Source organism: Salmo trutta, chromosome 32, assembly GCF_901001165.1.
Source record: "Salmo trutta chromosome 32, fSalTru1.1, whole genome shotgun sequence".
In the NCBI taxonomy this organism is placed as follows: Eukaryota; Metazoa; Chordata; class Actinopteri; order Salmoniformes; family Salmonidae; genus Salmo; species Salmo trutta.
The window spans coordinates 16,949,932-16,973,906 of NC_042988.1; the positions used below are offsets into that span (position 1 = coordinate 16,949,932).

Below are 23,975 nucleotides of genomic sequence, written 5' to 3' on the forward strand. Positions count from 1 at the left end.
TCAAGGTAGATTAGACAGAACATAGGGTTTTGTATTGCTTGACCCATACATAGTACCACTCACGTGTAAAACAAGAAGTGGTCTCAACTGTGAAGCTGTAATGGACCTTAATGGCCCTTGGAACGGAGACATGTAAACATGCTCTGACATTGAGCCACATGTCACGCTCTGGGCAAACATATCACATTAAGTGCATACAGTAATCCTCACACAGTAATCTTCACTCAATCATCTGTGATACTATCCCCATGCCTAAGAATTTGTTTATCCAACAACATCTAGAGTGAGGATGTGGGCATCATTCTCCATGCACCATCAAGGATTTATGTAGACATACGCACATACACACCACACATGCACCGCCATCCCCATCCCACAACCTGTCCCATCCTTTCCACTGTCCCAAAAGTAGGTCCCAGAACCACAACAGACTTTTCCCATGGTGCGTCTGCCTGTTCCTGATCTGTCATATCACTACAAGTCATAGGCCGCTTTGCTGGCTCACCCACTCACAAGCCAGTCTCTCACAGAGCGTGCTACAGGCTGGAGGATCTGCCCGGTAACAATGCCATGACTGTACCCAGAGGGCCGTGCAAGAGGCAGCCTCTGCTGCCCTAACATGAGCCTGTCGTGCCTCTCCTCTCAGCATCACGCTAGCGAGCAGGCAGGCAGAGGAGCATTCTCTCTGTGGGTGAGTCACAGACAATCAAGCCATCACGACACAGCGAGAAGAGTGTGACGCTAGTCTGTTTACTGAGTAGCACAATGTAGAATGGGATGAGAGATGAGCGAACCACTAAAGTGTCTCAGAAGTGCAAACAAACCTCACTTACATACAGCACAGTGGTTATGTCTTCCCAGTGGGTGAATGGGACTGCAATGCCTTGTGGTTCATGAAATGGCTAGCCCTTTAGCGCTCAACAAATGATTTAGTGTAGCATTAATATGGAACTTAGCATAGCCGTAGTATACCTACAGCACAAGCTGTGTAGTAACAAGTGTAGTAACAAGCCAAATTCAGTGAAATGTTGCATGTATATATCATAGTGATTCTGTAATAACTGCCCAGGTGGGTTTACTCTGAGTAGATGTAGCCAGTTACCAAAATATCATTTTGTTACTCAAAGAGCAAAATTATGCCAACTTTAATCCACATATGACATATTTCATCTATTTATTGGGCATAAGGGATGATTGGCATTAGATCAGGAATGGTTATCTCCCTTAAAGCCAGGAAAACGATTTCTGGGAAAAAAATATAAAAATTGGATGAAGCCTGTAATGGGCCTGGCACTCATATTACTGGGGGAAATGAGTTTAAACCATTAAATAACCCATTAAATAATGCATTAAATAACCCATTAACCTCCAGATCTGTGCCCACCAGTGTTATGTTAGAGAAGAGCTTTGTGGCTATGAATGAGGTCAGAATTCCTCTCTGTGGATGAGTAATAAGCCCATGTCAGGGGATAGTGCTCTGCCCTCTTCTTGTGGTATAAATATCCAGTTGGGATACAACATAGTTGGCTCTGTGTTGTTGAAATGTTCTCTTTTCAGTGTTATACTAGTTAATCATTATAAACCCCAGGTGGGGTCGGTTGAGCCACGGTCAACCTGAGGACCGTAAACTAGCTTTTAGTGTGTTAACCTGTCGGTCAGTTTAGAGCAGACCTCCTTTGTGAGACTGTCTCATCTTGGTGACTGCCACAGTGGAGTGATTGGGACCAGTGTGGAAAGTGAGGTGTTAAGAGTGTTGTGGGGACAGACATGAGTCAAGACTTTCTTTTGTCAGCAGGATTTGGCCCAGATTTAGCCGCGTGGTGGATACTGCCTGGCTGTGAGAAACTCCAACACACTGAAAATTGGCACGCATTCAAAGGTGCATCTTTCAAAAACAAAGGAGCTGTTTGTCTTATTGAATTGATTGATGTGATCCAGTGAACCGCTGAGTTGTTGTGAGGGGAGATACAGTTCTGCACCGGGATTATCCCAGTCCTACACAAACCTAGCAGATGGAAATGTCATACATAGAGTATAGGACTACTCCCTCTCACTCTGCTGCGATATTCTAGAATGTTTTGCGGTTTGGCCTCTGAATAATAGAGGCAATTTGGAGGGAACATGGCATTCATAATGTGTTTGAGTGCTACTTCTAACTCTCTCTTACACATTACAGCCTATTGCAATCATGCCTATGGCCCACTTGTAAAAAGCCTAAGTTTAGCTAAGGAATATATCTAATGCAACATCATTAAAGAATCTGTCACTGAATCTATATAATTGTAGTATTTTTTTTAGCAAAGATGTAACAACTACTGTTCTCTTCTATTTTTCTCATACACTGTAGGCTCCTTCTCACACAAGTAAATGCAACAACGCATAAGCCTATAGGCCTACAGCGCATAACATTAAAGAGACAGAGCGATGAAAACCGTTGACCATCAAATTCAAGGGTCTAAAAACAGTTACGCAAACACACATTTTCATTCGTTGTTTTAGCTGATCAGCTGTTGCTGTCTCACCCGTTGTTGTCTAGCTAGCTCTCCCAATCAACACTTTATGCCTCGCTGTATGTCTCTCTCAAATGTCAATATGCCTTAAATACTGTTGTTTAGGTTAGTTATCATTGTTTTAGTTTACAATGGAGCCCCTAGTTCCACTCATCATACCTCTGATGCCTCCTTTGTCCCACCTCCCACACATGCGGTGACCCCACCCATTATAACCAGCATGTCCAGAGATACAACCTCTCTTATCATCACTCAGTGCCTGGGCTTACCTCCGCTGTACCCGCACCCCACCATACCCCTGTCTGCACATTATGCCCTGAATCTATTCTACCACGCCCAGAAATCTGCTCCTTTTATTCTTTGTCCCCAACGCTCTAGGCGACCAGTTTTGATATCCTTTAGCCGTACCCTCATCCTACTCCTCCTCTGTTCCTCGGGTGATGTGGAGGTAAACCCAGGCCCTGCGTGTCCCCAGGCTGTAACGCCCTGGCCATAGAGAGGGGTTTTGTTCTTTATTTTGGTGAGGCCAGGGTGTTACATTGGGTGGGCGTTCTATGTTCTTTTTCTATGTTTTTGTATTTCTTTGTTTTGGGCCGTGTGTGGCTCCCAATCAGGCACAGCTGAAGTTCGTTGTTGTTGATTGGGAGTCACACATAAGTGCATGTTTTTCTGTTGGGGTTTTGTGGATAATTGTTTCTGTTAGTGTGTTTCACCTGACAGGACTGTTTGGCTGTCAGTTTCTTGTTTTTTGTAATTGTATAGTGTTCCGTTCAAGTATTAAATATGACGAACACTAACTCCGCTGCGTTTTGGTCCACTCTCTCTCACGACAGTCGTTACACAGGCACCTTCATTTGTAGACTTCTGTGATCGAAAAAGCCTTGGTTTCATGCATGTCAACATCAGAAGCCTCCTCCCTAAGTTTGTTTTACTCACTGCTTTAGCACACTCCGCCAACCCTGATGTCCTTGCCTTGTCTGAATCCTGGCTCAGGAAGGCCACCAAAAATTCTGAGATTTCCATACCCAACTACAACTTTTTCCGTCAAGATAGAACTGACAAAGGGGGAGGAGTTGCAATCTACTGCAGAGATAGCCTGCAAAGTTCTGTCATACTTTCCAGGTCTATACCCAAACAGTTCGAACTTCTAATTTTAAATATTAATCTCTCCAGAAATGTCTCTCACTGTTGCCGCCTGCTATCGACCCCCCTCAGCTCCCAGCTGTGCCCTGGACACCATTTGTGCATTGATCGCCCCCCATCTAGCCTCAGAGTTTGTTCTGTTAGGTGACCTAAACTGGGATATGCTTAACACCCCGGCAGTCCTACAATCTAAGCTAGATGCCCTCAATCTCACACAAATCATCAAGGAACCCACCAGGTACAACCCTAAATCCGTAAACATGGGCACCCTCATAGACATTATCCTGACCAATTTGCCCTCCAAATATACCTTCGCTGTTCTCAATCAGGATCTCAGCGATCACTGCCTCATTGCCTGTATCCGCTATGGGTCTGCGGTCAAATGACCACCCCTCATCACTGTCAAACGCTCCCTAAAACACTTCTGCGAGCAAGCCTTTCTAATCGACCTGGCCCGGGTATCCTGGAAGGATATTGACCTCATCCCGTCAGTCGAGGATGCCTGGTCATTCTTTAAAAGTAATTTCCTTACCATCTTAGATAAGCATGCCCCATTCAAAAAATGCAGAACTAAGAACAGATATAGCCCTTGGTTCACTCCAGACCTGACTGCCCTTGACCAGCACAAAAACATCCTGTGGCGGACTGCAATAGCATCGAAAGTCCCCGCGATATGCAACTGTTCAGGGATTTCAGGAACCAATACACACAGTCAGTCAGGAAAACAAAGGCTAGCTTTTTCAAGCAGAAATTTGCATCCTGTAGCTCCAACTCCAAAAACTTTTGGGACACTGTAAAGTCCATGGAGAACAAGAGCACCTCCTCCCAGCTGCCCACTGCACTGAGGCTAGGTAACACGGTCACCACTGATAAATCCATGATAATCGAAAATTTCAATAAGCATTTCTCAACGGCTGGCCATGCCTTCCTCATGGCTACTCCAACCCGGCCAACAGCCCCCCCCCCCCCCCCCGCAGCTACTCGCCCAAGCCTCCCCAGCTTCTCCTTCACACAAATCCTGATAGCAGATGTTCTGAAAGAGCTGCAAAATCTGGACCCGTACAAATCAGCTGGGCTAGACAATCTGGACCCTCTCTTTCTAAAACTATCCGCCGCCATTGTTGCTACCCTTATTACCAGCCTGTTCAACCTCTCTTTTATATCGTCCGAGATTCCTAAAGATTGGAAAGCTGCCGCGGTCATCCCCCTCTTCAAAGGGGGTGACACCCTAGACCCAAACTGTTACAGACCTATTTCCAACATGCCCTGCCTTTCTAAAGTCTTCAAAAGCCAAGTTAATAAACAGATCACTGACCATTTCGAATCCCACCGTACCTTCTCCGCTGTGCAATCCAGTTTCCGAGCCGGTCACGGGTGCACCTCAGCTACGCTAGAGGTACTAAACGCTATCATAACCGCCATCGATAAAAGACAGTACTGTGCAGCCGTCTTCATCGACCTGGCCAAGGCTTTCGACTCTGTCAATCACTGTATTCTTATCGGCAGACTCAACAGCCTTGGTTTTTCTAATGACTGCCTCGCCTGGTTCACCAACTACTTTGCAGACAGAGTTCAATGTGTCAAATTGGAGGGCATGTTGTCCGGACCTCTGGCAGTCTCTATGGGGGTACCACAGGGTTCAATTCTCGGGCCGACTCTTTTCTCTGTATATATCAATGATGTCGCTCTTGCTGCGGGCGATTCCCTGATCTACCTCTACGCAGATGACACCATTCTGTATACTTCTGGCCCTTCCTTGGACACTGTGTTAACAAACCTCCAAACGAGCTTCAATGCCATACAACACTCCTTCCGTGGCCTCCAACTGCTCTTAAACGCTAGTAAAACCAAATGCATGCTTTTCAACCGTTCACTGCTCGCACCTGCCCGCCCGGCTAGCATCACCACCCTGGACGGTTCCGACCTAGAATATGTGGACAACTATAAATACCTAGGTGTCTGGTTAGACTGTAAACTCTCCTTCCAGACTCATATTAAACATCTCCAATCCAAAATCAAATCTAGAATCGGATTTCTATTTCGCAACAAAGCCTCCTTCACTCACGCCGCCAAACTTACCCTAGTAAAACTGACTATCCTACCGATCCTCGACTTCGGCGATGTCATCTACAAAATAGCTTCCATTACTCTACTCTACTCAGCAAACTGGATGCAGTCTATCACAGTGCCATCCGTTTTGTTACCAAATCACCTTATACCACCCACCACTGCGACCTGTATGCTCTAGTCGGCTGGCCCTTGCTACATATTCGTTGCCAGACCCACTGGCTCCAGGTCATCTATAAGTCTATGCTAGGTAAAGCTCCGCCTTATCTCAGTTCACTGGTCACGATAACAACACCCACCCATAGCACACGTTCCAGCAGGTATATCTCACTGATCATCCCCAAAGCCAACACCTCATTTGGCCGCCTTTCCTTCCAGTTCTCTGCTGCCAGTGACTGGAACGAATTGCAAAAATCGCTGAAGTTGGAGACTTTTATTTCCCTCACCAACTTTAAACATCAGCTACCTGAGCTGCTAACCGATCGCTGCAGCTGTACATAGTCCATCTGTAAATTGCCCACCCAATCTACCTACCTCATCCCCATACTGTTTTTATTTTATTTACTTTTCTTCTCTTTTGCACACCAGTATTTCTACTTGCACATCATCATATGCTCATTTATCACTCCAGTGTTAATCTGCTAAATTGTAATTTTTCGCTCCTATGGCCTATTTGTTGCCTACCTCCTCATGCCTTTTGCACACACTGTATATAGACTTTCTTTTTTTTCTACTGCGTCATTGACTTGTTTATTGTGTTATTGGCTTGTTTACTGTTTACTCCATGTGTAACTTGTGTAACTTTATTTTTCTATTGTATTATTGACTGAATGTTTGTTTATTCCATGTGTAACTCTGTGTTGTTGTCTGTGTCACACTGCTTTGCTTTATCTTGGCCAGGTCACAGTTGAAAATGAGAACTTGTTCTCAACTAGCCTACCTGGTTAAATAAAGGTGAAATAATAAAAAAAATTGTATGTAGTCAGGTCACCAAGGAATTGGCTGCAATGCAACGCCAACCTTATCACGTCCGATTGCGTGTCATGAGAGCATACAACCGACAGAATGCCTCTAGATCTACTCTGTGGGGAAGAAGGAAGAACAGCTGCTATGAACACATTGGCCCCTGAGCTTACTGTATATAGACCCAGTTTTCTTCATGTATTAATGACTACATTCATTATTAATAACATGTGGTTATTGTATAGGATTTATTCTGTAATTAATCTGCCTTATGGGTGATTAAAGGACCAGGGCAGACAAATTGCAGTTTTTCCTGTGTTTTATATCATATTGTACAACAGCTGATGAAACTAACACTATAGAAGTGTGAAAATATTTGATCAGTGTTATTTCCTGATAGATGCTGATTGAAAATCCAAATCTACACAGGACCTTCTAATCCCCAGGGTTACTGTACACGGGCAGAGTTTTGGCTATCCATGGTGACATCACCATGCGGTAAATGAGTTACTAGACCAATAAAGAGAGCGCCAAACCTCTCTGTCAATAAGAGTTACTTTTCAGTTTCTCCTTCCCACTCAGACCACTCCCATACAGTAGTAGCTAAATTTTAGCTTGAGAAATAAAGTTTTGCTAAAAAGCTATTTTTGCACATTTTAATGAAAATCTAATACAGTAGCTAGGTTTTCATCCAATTTGTGTTAGATTTTAATGTGAATATTCTAAAATCTACATAAAAAAATATGTGCATTTTCCCACCAGAGACGTGTTTCCATCAATCTGACTTTTTGCGGATAAAAGGCTGTGTGTGATGACGTAGTGCACATAAAAATAACTTTTGTGGTTAAATTCCCATGTACCAAATAAAAAATACAAGTTAAATGGGTTTCCATCGCATTTTCAACTCTACTGATGGTTTTGTCACAAAAACGGTAGCATTATATAGCAAATGTGCCCACTCTGGTCTTGGCACATGCGCCCAAGTCAACAGCTCGCCGATACAGTGCGGGTAGGCTACCTATATTACATTATGAGATTATTATGGATAAGAGCAATATTATTTGTATTTGTCAAATGACAGCCAAGCATCGATCATCATGTCACCAGAATAAGACCCTCAATATTTATTGGAAAGGAGCATCAAGCTCATTACCTTTCACATTCACCAGCCTGTGAAGTATTTCATCTGTAGCCTAATGAACTACATGCTTTTCCGAGTCGTAGTGGGAGAACCACACAACACATTGCGTTAATCCAAATTTACTTCGATATGATGGTTATTATATCAATATTTGCGCATAAAGGCATTTCCACTGCCATTTCTCGCATATTTAATTTTACCGACACAAAAAAATCACACCATGTCGAAACAAACAAATTGTCTGTAGGCATTTATACATTTGTACCAGCATTTCATGTTCCCATCAGCTGGGTGGTGACTTTTTTCATGCCTCAGGTAATTAATCTGCATGAAATGGTTGGATGGAAATGTGGATAGTAAGGTACTTAATTGTTACCCAGAAATAATTTGATATTGATATAAAAACGGCTGCATTGGGCCTTTAAGAATTCCATTTACAGGTGCTCAAGTTAAAGGGTAGCTAAGCTATAATTATATCCTGTGAGTTGTGGGCAGGGCACGGCCCATTATTGTAGCATGAATGACAATGTATACTCAACGGGAGACTTTTAATTTTCCCTCTGATTGTTTGATAGTAATTATGGCTTGCTTTATCGACTGCAACAGCTGCTCAATCATAGTAAAGATGAAGTATCGCATCACCCACGCCCCAATGTCTATTGAGATGTTGTTTGTGTAATGTTGTTGATACAAGAGCAGGGAGAATAGCATGGGAGGAGAGTGTGCTGTTCATGCATTAGAAACCATCAGTGTTACTCTAGATGAGCTTAGTGTTAAGATCGCTGTTCCCTCCTTCTTTATCAGTGTTTCTACTTCGCTCTTTAATATTTCACTTCTATTTTATGGATATCACTGAAAGAGCCCATTATACAAATCAGTCGGCCATAAAAATGCATCTACCTTGCATAGTCCTTCTAGACAAGACTTCTCATTTCAATATCGTCTGTCTTCTTACAGCAATGTAGTACTGCAGAATAGCCAGAGTACAGTATCTTTCAATCTATCTTAGACTCAGGTTACATATTGGACACAATGTTGTCAGTCGGAACTTGACTTATATAACTAACTATAACTGTACAGTACAGGGCCCAGGGCGAGGGTTACTGACTCCTCGCTCTTTGCACAGTATCAGTTCTGTTCCTGCAATATGATGTGTAATGATGTGCAGTGGCCCGTGGCCTGCCTCTCTCTCTTTCTTTCCATCTCTCTCACTCTGCCTCATTCTTCCTTGCTCTCTCACATAACTGTGGAGCCATGCCTGTGTTTGAAGCGATAAGACCAGGTCACTCACACACACACACACACACACACACACACACACACACAACACAGAGAGGTCGGTCTTCCCATCAGTGGTGCTGGCCTCATTGTGACCACACAAAGAACATGCCCTGGGCTCTCCCTCCGTGGAACAGATCAGCTGCCTCTCTTAAGTCCTTTATTAATGGAATCGCAATCTCTCCATCAGCACCGAGCCCTCCGTTTATGTAACCACAGTACTGGAAAACCAGTTCCAGATAACCACATGAGTACAGGCCATGGTGGGGATCATCAGATGTACATACTGGTGCCATGCTACCCTTTATCTGCAGTGCTAGTGGAGTTTGCCAGGTATGATCAGAGTCTTAGTGGTCACCAGCGAAACAGCAAACGTTTTGGTTTCATTGTATTTTACAGTTAGTCCGCTGCAACTAATCAATGTCCTGATGCTATGTGCTAGCCTAGAACACATCAAATAAGTGGTTTGGCTGGGTACACTCAACGAGGGGTTAGGATTGGAAACACTGCCTTACTGTAGATATACTGACATGTACTGTAGCTATATGGGTCTGATTTATACGGGTGTCTACTTGGTGACTAGGTGACCTGGTTTCTATGGTCTGTTGAGCTCCAACTCTCTCATCTGAAATGTACTCTTCTTCTAGCGATTCAATGGCTTCTACCTGGCTGGAGCACGGGTATAGCTTACTGTGACCCTGGCTGGGTTGGTTGGCGTTTCTACGTCAGTGGTTGGTGTGCCATAGAAGTGAGCAGTTCTGTCATTGCTGACCACGCTCAGGACCTGGTATGGAGATAGGGCTGAGATGGGGGTCCTTCATGAGAACCAGTCCTGTTTTCCAATTCCATTTTTTTTATGCCTTTATTAGTTTTGGTTAGTTCCGGGTCATTTGTCTATAACTCAGCCTGTGCCTCAGCTCTATTGAGCTGACCGCGATAACTTCATAGCATGCAATAGCCAATGTTTCTTAATCCATTCCTGGGAGACCACAGTTTGACCACAATGGTGAAGACTACAGAAGTACATCTAGACTGTCTGAAATCAAGGGGGGGGGGGGGGGGGGGCATGCGGCCATGTGGTAAACTGGTTCTAATTACTGCTGACCAGAGCTGAAGTAATCAGGTTTGCAGGCTGGGCTCTTTCATCAGTATGGATCCCATTAGATTAACCAGTCTCCTGAGAGAGGGCCGGCCGGAGGAAGAGAACAGAGAGATGGATGGACGCCACTCACTTTAACTGCCGCTTGGATCTGCACAGTGCAGTCCTCAGTCAACTGTTTTTATACCTAGTAGAGACACAATGGAATAGTGATCAAGTTAGCTATCCAGCAGATTTGTTGATGATTGGTTCAGATATCTCCTCAGTAGATAAACTAATAATAAAACTTATTGGTGGAGGACAAGTGTACAATAAGTTATAGATATAGCAGTACACACAATAACAAACATATTACCAAAGATTGAGTAGTTCCATTACCAACCAGCTATGTTGACAGAAAACAACATCACCTAACAGGGAAACGGTTGTCAGGTTACGTTGACAGAGTAGTTGAGATCTAGGCTAACAGCGGGGGGACTAGCTTCGGTAAACACAATCCTAGCACTGTTTGTTAGCCTATTTGTGTGGAACAGATCCAGCCTCTGCAACCCATTCTCCACTCTCACCCGATCATCCTGTCATTATACACAGGCCTCTCTCTCATATCCTGCTGTTTCCCCCCTGCAGATAAAATTACTGTAATCTGCTCCTATCAGGCAAACAGAGAGAGCCCCTGCTAGCCATCTAACTAGCATATTGCGGCTTTCACAGCTAATAACACCCCTAATGGGGTTATTTGTGCAGTGCAGATTGGAAATGTTGACAAGGTGGTTAGATAAAGCTGGAGATGGGTCAGTGTGCTACAGTAGGTTACAGTAGGGAGGGTAAGGTATACAGATGGTTTATTCAACGTTTGTAACCTGAGTCTCCCTGACCATGTTAGAGCGTGGGAGTCATACCTGAGCAATTGGTGAAGTCTTGAAAAGTATAGGGATGATAGACTTATGTGGGGTATACAACATGATACCCAACTATCAGGTCTTTCTCTGGGTACCATGGAAACAGCTGTCCCAGTTCAGTGAGTCAAGACATGCTCACAGTGAACTAATAACATTAGTCTACTTCCCAATTTGAGTTATTGAGGCAGTCACACAGCCATATAGGAATAATGAATAGGATAAAAACCCTTTCCCTCCTAGAGACATTTGTAGTAGGCTATAACAAGAAAAAATATTTAAATACTTATGAATTCTACATGGGAAGGATTCAACATCGAGGATTCACCCAAACGTGCTCCTCTTCAGTATTCAGCCCAGTAACATCAGATGCGAAGAGTCTTCTGGGAGAACTCTGTTATCACAAGGCCCACACAAAACCCACTCACTGACACCCTTACACTGCCTGATGACCCATTTATGCGTGTTGTGTGTGTGTTGTACCCACATGTAGGTGTTCTGTGCACGTATACAGTATGTTTGTGTGGGTGGAGGTCACCGATGGGTGAAAGTGGTTTTTGGAATCCTTTCATTTTACAAATCCTTTGTAGAAAACTTTTCTTCAAAGCCTGTTCAGACTTCTGTCAGTACATTTGGAATCAATGTCCAACACACACCCAAAATAGGTTGATTTTTAGGGGAATGATAGTCAGGGCACAAAAATAGAATGGGTACAACAAACACAACTTCTGGTTGGTTCTCCAAATGCAGACATGCGCTACAGTATCAGCATCGTCCGGGTTAGGGTTTGGCCTGGGTAGACAGTCATTGTAAATAAGAATTTGTTTTTAACCTTGCCTAGTTAAATAAAGGTTCAAATAAAAATGTCAGCAAACTGCATCTCTGCCCAAAACTCACCAACACTTTTTGTTGAGGGCCAGGGAACACTACATTGCTATTACATGGCATCATGTCAGATAGATTGTTGAAGCCATTTGGTGATGAGACATGACAATCCAATAGCTTTGCTGACAGTAATGGCTTCCTTTAAATGCAGAACATTCACAGTGGCAAATCACTTAAGTGACAGATGTTTTTTTTTTTACATTTATTTTTAATACACAGCCAGAGAGCTGTCCTGACTCAGCCTTGTAAAGTGCCAGAGGACCCAAATACTCTAATCTGGTTAAGTGTGGGTTCTGTGTAGAGAGCCTTCTGGTGGGTCACTGAGGCTCAATGGTCCGGATATGTGGTTAAACTCCCACTTGTCCCCAAGTGAATCCTGCTGGGCTGATAAATACAGACACACACAGATACATAGGCTCTCTCTGATACATAGGCTCTCTCACACTCATAGAGACATGGATATACATGTGTACACACGCATGCACGCACACACGCACATACTCACGGGTTTACACTTGTCATATTAATCTACTTAATCTTTGCACCCTCATCCCCTTCCCCCTCACTCACACGCAGCCAGACCCACACTCCACACCCTCACATGATTCAGCTGATAAGCCCTGTGTGTGGGTCTAATCCTTCAAGTTGACAGACAGATGGTTATTAAGCACCGCTGTGCCATTGTTCTGAGGCCGGGTCTGAAGGAGCTCCATTGTCTTAGAAAAGTGCCTGCTCGAGTAATTTGGCAAAATATCTCCTATACTGTCAACAGGGACAATAGAGCCAGAGGACAGACAGGGGAGCTGCGCTCTCTAGGGCACACATGATGGCTGCCTATATGCCTTGCACAAATGATAGCAGGAATATGGGGACTTATTGCGTTGTACAAAATGATGGCTAAAATATATGAGTTGTTCCAGTGAGGTTCAGCCATAGACCATGTAAACAACTGTACCTCTCAGGCTTCTTTGGTTATGGGGTGGAAGTGGGGAGACAGAGTAGCCCCTCCCCCTAGGGTTCCTTTCCCGCCCACTGAATTAGCGGCAGATTGTTCCTCCATGGTTGTGTCTGATTGGATAATGGAGGTTGATTAGGTTGGATGATCTTCACAGGGGGTTGTGTATCTGTGTGAGATGACATTTTATTTTGGAAATGAGGTGAGGGGGGAAGGGAGGGGTTGGATCCTGTGTGATCCACACACACACACACACACACACACACAGTAGGGTGAGTTCATCTGTTTCCAAACCACTTGCTCTTGCCCTGGGAACTGGTGCAAGTAACTAATTACTGATGCCAAAGTGCTCATGAAAGGATGAGCAATGCGGGTGACTCATAATTGGCATTTTGTACGTTCAATGTTTCAATTGACGGTGGCCCTCGAATGTAGAATTCTAAATAGGCCAGTTTAGGAACTAAATCGCTGACAGATGACAGCAGCAAAGCACATCTGACAGTGATGGAAAACACAAGGTTTCATCCATAATGTATGAGACATCATCCACAGACCGTCACTGTATACCTCACAGCATCATTACTCTTCTCTTCATCCTGGACCATTGGCTGATTGACCTCATGGGACTCTGCTGTTTTTCCTTTAATCCCTTCCATTTTTTAGGGAGGGAAGTAATAATTTACTTTGCCTCATGCTGAGAATATTTTAATAGTGAATCACTGTACAGGCGGGAGTGTACGTGTCAGCGTGTGTTTGTTGGGAGGCGTGTGTCAGTCATTTATCCTGTCTTCACAAGCAGCACCGGTACACGCTGTTGACTACTGAATAGAATATGAGGGTTGGTCCCAGATGGTATGTGCAGGGTTAGGGGGGGCGGATGTCTGTGTCACCGTCAGAGGGAGGCATATTCATGATTCAACAATGTTTTCCATCTAAGTGCTGTGGGCTCAGGGTCGTGTGGACAATATTACATTATTAGAATTCTGAGCAGAGCCCTCCGTCGAACAGCTTTCAGTGCTCTCTGAACTCATCAGTCAATGCCATCTGTCAAAATGCTAATGTCAATGTGAGTTCTAATATAGACAATTCTATGAATGTAAGAAATGGCTTGCTATTTGATTTCAGTTACCTGGTTTGAAGTCTACATCCTTATAGTTTACATATATTACACTTTTCCCTATTAACACTAAAATACCACGAGCAAAGCCTTTGATGTCCTATACACACAAACAAATAATCCGTCTGACGTTCCACTCAAACAAGCAGACCAAAGATATGATCAACAGGGGGATAAATCGAGTGAAATTCCATGATGGAGAAAGACATGTGAAGGGTGAAGCTTTGGTGTTGAGAGTGACCCATGTAAATGATGGTAGGATGCGCTGTATACCCTTCGGAAAAGCCACACTGTTCGAGGAATTCCCATTAGGAAGACTTATAGTTTCGTCACTCAGTCTTGACCCATGTGCTCCCCCACACCTACTACATTCATTGTGTGCATCAAACTTATGAGGCCTCACCCTGTTAATTCTAAGCGATCCCGATCTAAAAAAGAATGATGATGTACTATTGTTAAACCAGCCATAGCCAATAAGCTAGGAGTGGAATGAGTGTGACGTGGTGAGAATTATCAGTGCTTCTCAGGAGTCTTAGAGGTGGGTAGGCGGGGATTCCCTATTTGACATTTGGAATGTGGGCATGCCACACTGAAGGCAAGGTATCCCTATAAGAAGCAAGATTTTGTCTTTATCAGTATTCCACAATCAATGGCCATAAAAAGTCTACCACCATAAAGTACTAATAACAAGTACTAATCTTGTTATTTTGCACATACAACTGCTGTAGACACAAAAATAAATGCAGTAATGTTTATTAAGATCAGGCACTTGCTTCTTCCCTGAAGCTCCTCTGAAGGGGCTGGTGATGGCTCGAGAGAGGGCCCGAAACACCCTAACCACGAAGGGGCATTTACGGGACTGGGGATCCTGTGCAGCAGGTGCAGGTATCAGGTCCTCCATGGGCGGGGAAGCGGAAGGAACCTCTGAAACCAAAAGTGTGCAATGCTGTCATCAAGGCAAAGGGTGGCTACTTTGAAGAATCTCAAATATACATATAGTCTGATTTGTTTAACACTTTTTTGGTTACAACATGATTCTATATGTGTTATTCTACTATGTAGAAAATAGTAAAAACTGGAGAAAAACCCTTGAATGAGTAGGTGTGTCCAAACTTTTGACTGGTACTGTATCTTTGTTCACTCTTGCCAAGGTTGTAACAAACTGGTCACATGGTGATTAATTAAAATTACATAATCAATGCTTATTACTCACTCAGTGACATATCACTGAAACGTTTTGTTGGCAGAGCTTCCAGTTCAGGGTGCTTCTTGGATTGTCCTTTTCTCTTGAACACCTGTTGACAAAATATATCCTGACATTAGAGCCCTCACAATATCTCATAAGCCCACTGGCTGTGGGATAATTAAATCCCAGCCCTAACTTAGAGGCAATTCCAAAACACAAAGCTCCCTACCTTGATCCTGATCTTCGGGATGCTAGGCATTTTGTAAAGGAAACGCCACTTCTTGCTATTTTTTTCACCTCCAGCAGAGCGAGGCATCACCTCAGCGTTGTCATCAGATGGGTTAAGGCTCCTGGTTGGGAATTCATCTGGTTGGACTAACCTGGAAACTAATTCTAGGAGAAGTAGAGACGATACATTAGGCACAGTTGAAGTCAGTAAACTTTACATCATAAGAAACAATCTATTGAGCACGTTACAAAAGATTCCTCTACAGAGTTAAAATGGCAATTTAACTTGCCATCCTCTGACTTCACTGTGGGCTTGGACACATCAGTCAGGGTGTCCATCACTGCGTTGGTCATTATCTTAGTGACCTGATCCATCGTCTGCCTTACTCCAGTGGAAATGAGCGACACATCTAAACACTGCACCAGGAGAGTCCTAACAGAATTTTCAGCAAAGCTGTAGGCGAGCTCAGAGGCATCATTCCTTGACAGCTTTTTCAGGGCTGGCTTTGGCAATGCCGGTTCAGAGAAGCTCCTGTGGCCAGCCATGGATTGAAGTTGCCGGCTTATTGTGATCTCCTGAATGAGACCATGGACCTTTGTGATGAGGTCGTCTGACACACCTTGAATGGTTTCAATGGAGATAAGCCTCTCAAGGTTTTCCTCTGCTGAAGTCTTCTTTGATTTGTCCGTCACCAGCGTTTCCATTATAGTTTGCAATATAATGTTGGTGTCAGACATGGATGCTGGTATCAGGCATGATGATTGACACACAAGCTTTGCAGGGGAAGAATCCTGGTTCCTCTCATGAGTTGACAAGCATTTTGTCAAGGATTGCTTAGACAGTGACTCTGGCACATCCATTGTGATCAAGCTGTGGGATACTGTCCCCTTTATCTCATCTGCAGTCAACTGGTCAAGGCTCTCAAGAAGAGTCCCCAACATGTCAGTTGTCTTCTGTCCAACAGATGAATTATCCGAGGCAACCACTCTGCACTTGATCACATTTAGGATCTGGCTGAGGGTGTTCTTAGCAGATTTGGTGAAACTCTGCTTAGTGACTGGCACTGTTGAGTCTTGGAGAGCCAAAAGTGGTTGGCAACTTTCACTCAAGAGAGAAAAATCTCCTCTCAAACTGTGATCACTCAATACTGACATGCTCTTGGTGGGTGTTAATGTGAAGGTGTCAAAGTCTTGATTTTCTGTTGACGTGCCACCCTGAGATGCAAGGGATTTAGACCTTTCAATATTGGCCAAACCGTCTTTTGTCATCATCTTCTCACTCCTGACAGATTGAGGTCGCTCCGGGTCATGAGCATTGTCAGAGGACTCAAAGTATCCATGTTTCTCCACAGGCATGGAATCCACCACATCTTTGGTTTTGGAGGCAGGCACTGGGGACATGGAGAAGAAGACCTTCAGCCTATCCCGCACTCGGTAGTAGATGTTGTGAGCCACATCCAGGAACTCGTCAAAAACGATTTTAGGTGTGAGGTGGGACTCTGTATCCATGGTCTCTCTCTCTAGGTCTTCCACAATAATGTTCACGATGTCCGAGGCTGTTGCAAACAGATGTTGTGAATAGGTAGCAGGCATATTCAGTAGCTCCAAATGGTTGGCCTTGCGAGCAATGAAAACAATTGCAGCTCCAAAGATGGCCTCACTCACGATCTGGTTAGCCTTTGTGTGGAACTCCACACTTAGAATACTCCGGATGGAAATATTAGAGGTTCTGCTGCTGCTGACTGCACTTTGTGGCTGTGTGAGCGAGGAAATCTCACCAGAAATGGGGAGGTCCTCCAACTTTGAGATGAGAGCATCCAACTTCTGGATGAACTCCAAGAACACATTTAATGTCCTCCCTCCAATGGAAGAACAGTCTTCCTTAGAAGCCTCAACCTTCAGAACTGAGGCCACCTTTTTGATGACCTCTTTAGTGCATGTGTTGAGGGTTAGCTGGTTGTCTGAGATATTACTCAGAGACCTGAAGGACATACCAGAGCTGTTAATACTGGTCTTTTGCACAGGAGATACTTCCAAAAAGGCCTCAGTTAGGAGTGGTCCAGTTGCAGAGAGCTTGGTAATCAGAGGGACATCTTTTTCCTCAGTGAGATGGTGTAAACTGAACCCCTTATTTAGTTTGTCCAGCACATTGGTGTACAGGTTTTGTGAACTTGAATGTACTTCCACCCAGAACTTTTTGCGACCAGATTTTGTGGCTGCTGAGACCTTATTTGCCTCAAATGCCTCATGCAAGTCTCCAAATACGCCATCAAAAAGATCAACCGATGCCGCTGCAATACTTTCAGGGGAAATATGGGCAGATAAGATTTCCTCTAATCTATTAGTGTCGGTCAAAGGGGTTTCGTTCAGATTGGCAAATGTCACATCTTCCTCCTTAAGGCCCTGAATGATGTGAGAAACATCTATGTCCTCAAGACTCTGTGACAGAAGATACCAGGTCTCTGGCAGCAAGGTTACCCTGGGAGCCGGCCTCTGTGGCTGGGTTGAGACTCATCTCAATCTCAAGCTCATTTTTAATTGCTTGGCAGGCAGTTGCCACAGCAAACGCTGAGTGAGAGCACAAGAACTTCAAGTCAGAGTCTGAGATGGGCAGAGATGGTGAGTCGTGAGTCATGGACATGGCCTCCAGACTGCTCTCAGAAACAAAGGGCTGGAGTTTTACGGAGACTTGTCTGACCATCTCCCCAGCAACACCGCTGATATCTATTGATGAGCTGGAGCCAGTGCTCTGTGGCCTTAAATGTGTTTGGCTGTCCGAAAGTCCAAGATTATAAAGAACATCACCAAACACAACATCCACAACATCAGTCGACAATGCTGTAATTCTGTTGCTAGACATAAACTTAGCTGGATGCACATCGTCTGAGGTGAGAGTCCAATCACAAAGGGATTCTTTGGACGGGCACTTGGACAGGCTCCGGATTGTTGGAGTTGCTGATATGCAGCTTTCATTGGTAGACTCGCCATAGAGTTGACATTTTAATTTGAACGGCTTTCACAATCTTGCCCTTGGAGACATTCAACAAGTGGTCACTGATGGACTGCCTGGAGGACTGTCTACTTGCAGATCTTTGAACTACCATGCTTTGAATTTCAGCAGAAACCGCAGTAAGGAAATAACTCAAAGGGGTGGTCAGTTCCTGCTCAGTTCTTCCATTGTCTTTAGTCCTGAGGATACTATTAATGATGGTGACTATTACCTGTCCAGCCAGAGGACCCAATATGGCTTCAAGCTCCCCCTCTAATTCAAGCAGAGACTTTTTGGACTGGCGACAGTTGGACTTGCTTCCGTGCGCAATATGTGCCATGGCGTGGGCATACATTGATGCAGTTGCCATGCTCTCTTGAGCAAACTGAATGCTTGCTGAGTTGCTGCCATGACCTTCAGTTCCCTGATTACAACCCACATGTAGCATTAGCTGAGCTAGCCTGGAGTTGATGACTTTCATCACCATCTCCACAATTCCCATTACCAAGCTGGTGTCTGCGGAGACGATGATGGGCATGAGCTTCCTCTGCCTACTCCGGCTGGATGGCAGTACAATCTCACTCAGCGACCTACATGCTCCATTGTGGACCATTTGATTGAAAACACAGCTCTGAGACAGGCCAAACACAGACCTGAGTGGTTCTGAGCAGGGTCTGTCCTTCACCTCTCTATTGTCCCCCTCAGGTGTAGAGAAATATGTGAACTCTCCAGGGATCAAGTCTTCATCGTCCTCTTCACTCAGCAAAGAGGTCATGGACCTAGAGAATGCACATAGAGACATAGTAACAAAAATGTCCAATAATGTCCTCATTATTATTACTACTCAAAGGAAGTAAACCAATAAACATTTTAGAGCGCTTGTATCCATCTAAGCAGTATCTCTCACTAAGTGGGACTGGTTATTGGTACACATGGTGGGGGGTATGGGAGTAATGTGTAAGGGTAGAACTTCTTGGAGGGAAGTGGATAGTGGTGCTTACCTGTGAGTGGAGGGCAAAGGTGTGGGTGTCCGCGTGCTCCAGGAAGTTTTAGAGCTGGTGCTCCTGCTGGGCCCTTGAGTACAACTTAATCTCACAGCGCGGGAGAGAGAAGTTACTGCCTCCTCACTTCCTGATCTAGGAGAGCCTGGCAACTCAGTCAGCTCTATCTGCATGGTGAGGTCAAGGGCGGGAACCACAACTGTCGATTTGATCTTCTTCACCCATGTGACAATGTCCATGCACTTGGCAGTAAACTCATCTCTAGTTAACTGCAATGAACATATAGAGAAGACACTGTACTGATATAATGACTTAGAGCCATGTGATGACTCACCATTTCACTAACCAAGCAGACAGGAACTGACTTTAACTCACCTTGGCACGCATATTCTCACTCAACAGATTCCAGTGGCTGAAAAGTAAATGAAATATAACTTTTCTAATGGGGAACATATCTAGGAAGCCCAGTTGAGCTGGGCATCTAAAATATTTATAATACAATCAAACAATCAAGGGGAGAATAGGAAAGCCACAGAGCAACATACTTGTTAGTCATGTCCTGCACAAAGGTGGAGAGGTCTGGGGAGCTTCTTTGCAGCCTGACAAGGCTGTTCTGGGACGTTGCAGCCTGGGGGGCCGTGGGCGTGGTGGTGAAGGTCAAGTCAGTATCCTGGGGACGACAGGAATTACAGTTAGGCTGGAATTCAATCAACTCTAGTACTCTCTCCTCCCAAACACACAATGCAACTAGTAGATTAGATTGAGGGATGACTACAGTCCTCACCTCCAGTTCCAGGTCTCCAGAGTTGAGTAGAGAAGTCTGGTGTGGCTCCTGTACATGTGATGGGCTGGATGTCTCTAGATCAGCCTGCATCTCACTTTCTATTTCAGCCTCTAGTGACTGGGTTGGGTCAGCTGACTTCAGATCAGCCTCCTGCATCTCTGCCTCCGGTTCAGCCTCTATTGACTGAGTTGGGCTGGCTATTTTTTGATCAGCAAAGAACTGGGCCAGGCTCCCAGTATCATGCTGATCTTTTTCATATCTGTGCAGAGGAAAATAATCTCTCTATGATCACTGGGACCTAGCCATAATGTATAGACCTTTGACCTATGTGTGAATGGATAATTTGTGTAAATTACGTACCTGACTTCATCCTTCATGTCATCAGCATTATTGAGGAGGGTCCTCAAGAGGCTGTGATTCCAATATCTATGAGGGTGAGGTCATCACTTTTGACCTCTTGAGCCCTGAAAGACATCAGAAAGAACTGTACATGCCTCACCTTTAGCCATCTCGTTGGTCACATCTTATCTATAGTGAAGGTGAGGTTATATCCTTTGACCTATTGCAACTCTTTCACCAAAGAGGAAGAGGCAAAGCGACGGTTTACTCCACCCGAAATTTGGCTGCGAAAATAAGGCAGCGCAGTGAATTTTTTTGGTATGGAAGTCAATGAGAGAGTATTGAATTTGGACAACAAAAAATGTCATCGGTAATTTGCTGCGTGATGCTTATTTGATCGAATAGAAGTTTCGTAATGGTTAGGTTGTTTGGAATGCACTGATAAGCTGACACATTTCAGCAACTTTGAAAAAAATCTACTTTATATTGGAGTTGTGCCTGTTGTTCACACATGCATCTGGCCTCTCCTTGGCTAGAATGGTCGTACCTGATCTCACCCCCTCCTGCCTGCCTTCCAGGATATGTATTTCCATTGTTAGAGTGGCTACTCGACTATCTTGTCAATATAATTGATCATCTTTGTTTGCACCCAACCTAAGGGTAATAACCTTTGACCCCCTGAAGTCATTAGAAAGAAGGCCTACATGCTACATCTAGCCTATCTTTACAGTAGTCTATGACTGGTCTAGGCTACCTTTTAACCCACATAAATTAATACAATTGGGTGTTATTCTGCTGTAAAATCTGTACAATGATTCTTCTTCTCATTTACAATAACCACAGTACTGAAAATAAAGTAACATACCTCAGACACTTTACTCTCCGTGTTTTCCTTGTAAAATAAGTGAATGCGCATCCAATGATTAACACTAGGTCGTCCAGTCAACAACGAAGATAAGACTGATCCAACTAGCTTTTCTGTCCAGTTTTAAACCTCATCAATTATGATGTAACAATGTTATGAGTATTTTACGCACTGGTAAATGCACCCCCGACTCAACGCTTTGTTTAGGCCTACTCATTAAAAGTACTGCATTTTAATGGCAGTTCTGGGCGTGGTAGGCCCATGTTTTGGGCTTTTGACGCAAATGTTGAGTGCGATGCAAAACAACATAAAATGTGATACACTAAGTTACATACCATAACGTCGCAGTTGAGCTGGAACTATCGTCCCATAAGATCATTCGCGTTTTTGATTAAGGTCGCAGTATACCAGTATCTGTACGTTAGAGGTATCGTCGTCATCTCTAACGGGCAGGTATAGTTACATCCCTGCTCTGATTACTCCAGTAATTCAACCAGATATAAGGAGAACAGGCCAATAAACTATAACTGCACAGTCAATACCTATTACTGACAATCTATATTCACCCTAAAATCAATAGTCATACCCTATCATTAACATCGGTTCAATAAACTCTGCCCAGCCTATATAGAGGACTTCAATAAATAAGGGTGGTACATAAAAAACAAACTAAAGGACGTATTGCCCTCTTGTGGTTAGTAAAGGTAATGACATGATCCCAGTCTTCAAAAGTTACTGACACCAAACTCTCGCGAGGCTCGGTCCAGAAGTACTGCTATGAAATGAACACAATAGACTAATAGTCTGTTTTTATGGTTTAATGGACCTTTGAGGTTATTGACCCGTGGCCGAGTTTTTAATCAGACTATGGATAGTAAATCAAAAAATGTATTCGAATACTGGACATTGTTTCAAAGCATTGTTCCAAAGTAATTTTGCAAATTCAACCTGATCAAATAATCTGTATCAGAAGGAGGAAAAGAGGAATATACTATAATTTGTTTAGTTGATTCCCACCCACTAACCTGCTTTACAACATACACTATATATAAAAAAGTATCTGGACACACCTTGAAATTAGTGGATTCAGTTATTTTAGGCACACACGTTGGTGACTGGTGTCTAAGCACACAGCCATGCAATCTCCATAGACAAACATTGGCAGCAGAATGGCCTTACTAAAGAGCTCAGTGACTTTCAATGTGGCACCGTCATAGTATGCCACCTTTCCAACAAGTTAGTTAGTCAAATTTCTGCCATGCTAGAGCTGCCCCAGTCAACTGTAAGTGCTGTTATTGTGAAGTGGAAACGTCTAGGAGCAACAATGGCTCAGCCGCGAAGTGGTAGGCCACACAAGCTCACAGAACGGGACTGAAGCACGTAGAGCGTAAAAATTGTCTGTCCTTGGTTGCAACAATAACTCGTCAGGCGCTTCATGAAATGGGTTTCATGGCCGAGCAGCCACATACAAGCCTAATGTGCAATGCCAAGCGTCGGCTGGAGTGGTGTAAAGCTCGCCGCCATTGGCGTAATGAATCACGCTTCACCATCTGGCAGTCCGACGGACGAGTCAGGATTTGGCAGATGCTAGGCGAACGCTACCTGTCTGAATGCATAGTGCCAACTGTAACGTTTGGTGGAAGAGAATAATGGTCTGGGACTGTTTTTCATGGTTTGGTCTAGGCCCATTAGTTCCTGTGAAGGGAAATCTTAACGCTACAGCTTACAATTACATTCTAGACGATTCTGTGCTTCCAACTTTGTGGCAACAGTTTAGGGAATGCCCTTTCCTGTTTCAGCATGACAATGCCCCTGTGCACAAATCGAGGTCCATACAGAAATGGTTTGTCACGATCGGTGAGGAAGAACTTGACTGGCCTGCACAGAGCCATGACCTTAACCCCATTGAACACCTTTGGGATGAATTGGAACGCTGACTGCAGGCCAGGCCTAATTGCCCAACATCAGTGCCCGACCTCACTAATGCTCTTGTGGCTGAATGGAAGCAAGTCCACACAGCAATGTTCCAACATCTAGTGGAAAGCCTTCCCAGAAGAGTGGAGGCTGTTAATAGCAGCAAAGGGGGGACCAACTCCATATTAATGCCCATGATTTTGGAATGAGATGTTCGACGAGCAGGTGTCCACATACCTTTGGCCATGTAGTATACATTAGGCCTACATGTCATAAAGTATATGGCATACTGAAGGAGGCATACTTTCAGTGCCAGTTCTGTTTTGAAACCTTGTACGCCTACGCATGATGTCCATTTTGAAATCAACTACTTTGAAAAATCATGGATAAACATTCAAGAAATTCACAAAACGTTAAGAGTCTGATCGTATGTACTATGACGCATTTGTTGTTAATTATTGCCTCCTTTGATAATAAGAATTTGTGTTGTTAATTTCAGCAGAGTCTCACTCTCAGTGTAGGGGAGATGTATGTTGTGAAGAAGAAACATAACATTCTAGAATGGTTGTGGAGGAATGACATCAACTGTGAACCGGTATGTGGATCAAATTGTCA

The 23,975-nt window shown here is 44.0% G+C and overlaps 1 protein-coding gene across 8 annotated transcripts; it reads right to left on the minus strand.

Moving 5' to 3' along the window:
• Nucleotides 1–14,791: 14,791 nt before the first annotated feature.
• Nucleotides 14,792–22,070, minus strand: LOC115171265 (uncharacterized). Of its 8 annotated transcripts, none has more exons than XR_003871169.1 (10): nucleotides 21,782–22,070; nucleotides 20,603–20,706; nucleotides 20,243–20,501; nucleotides 20,004–20,128; nucleotides 19,834–19,870; nucleotides 19,459–19,727; nucleotides 19,143–19,236; nucleotides 15,470–15,633; nucleotides 15,268–15,349; nucleotides 14,792–14,978 (listed from the first exon to the last, which is right to left on the minus strand). XR_003871169.1 is itself a non-coding variant. In XM_029727913.1 (8 exons), the coding sequence occupies exons 2-8, from the start codon at nucleotides 20,617–20,619 to the stop codon at nucleotides 15,603–15,605; spliced, it is 864 nt and encodes a 287-aa protein (XP_029583773.1). In that variant the 5' UTR covers nucleotides 20,620–20,706; nucleotides 21,782–22,070; the 3' UTR covers nucleotides 15,468–15,602. The 8 variants fall into 8 exon arrangements, 5 of the variants coding, with proteins under 5 accessions (XP_029583773.1, XP_029583772.1, XP_029583769.1 ...); XR_003871168.1 differs by having other exon boundaries at nucleotides 19,111–19,236; XM_029727913.1 differs by lacking the exons at nucleotides 14,792–14,978; nucleotides 15,268–15,349 and having other exon boundaries at nucleotides 15,468–15,633; nucleotides 19,111–19,236.
• Nucleotides 22,071–23,975: the final 1,905 nt, after the last annotated feature.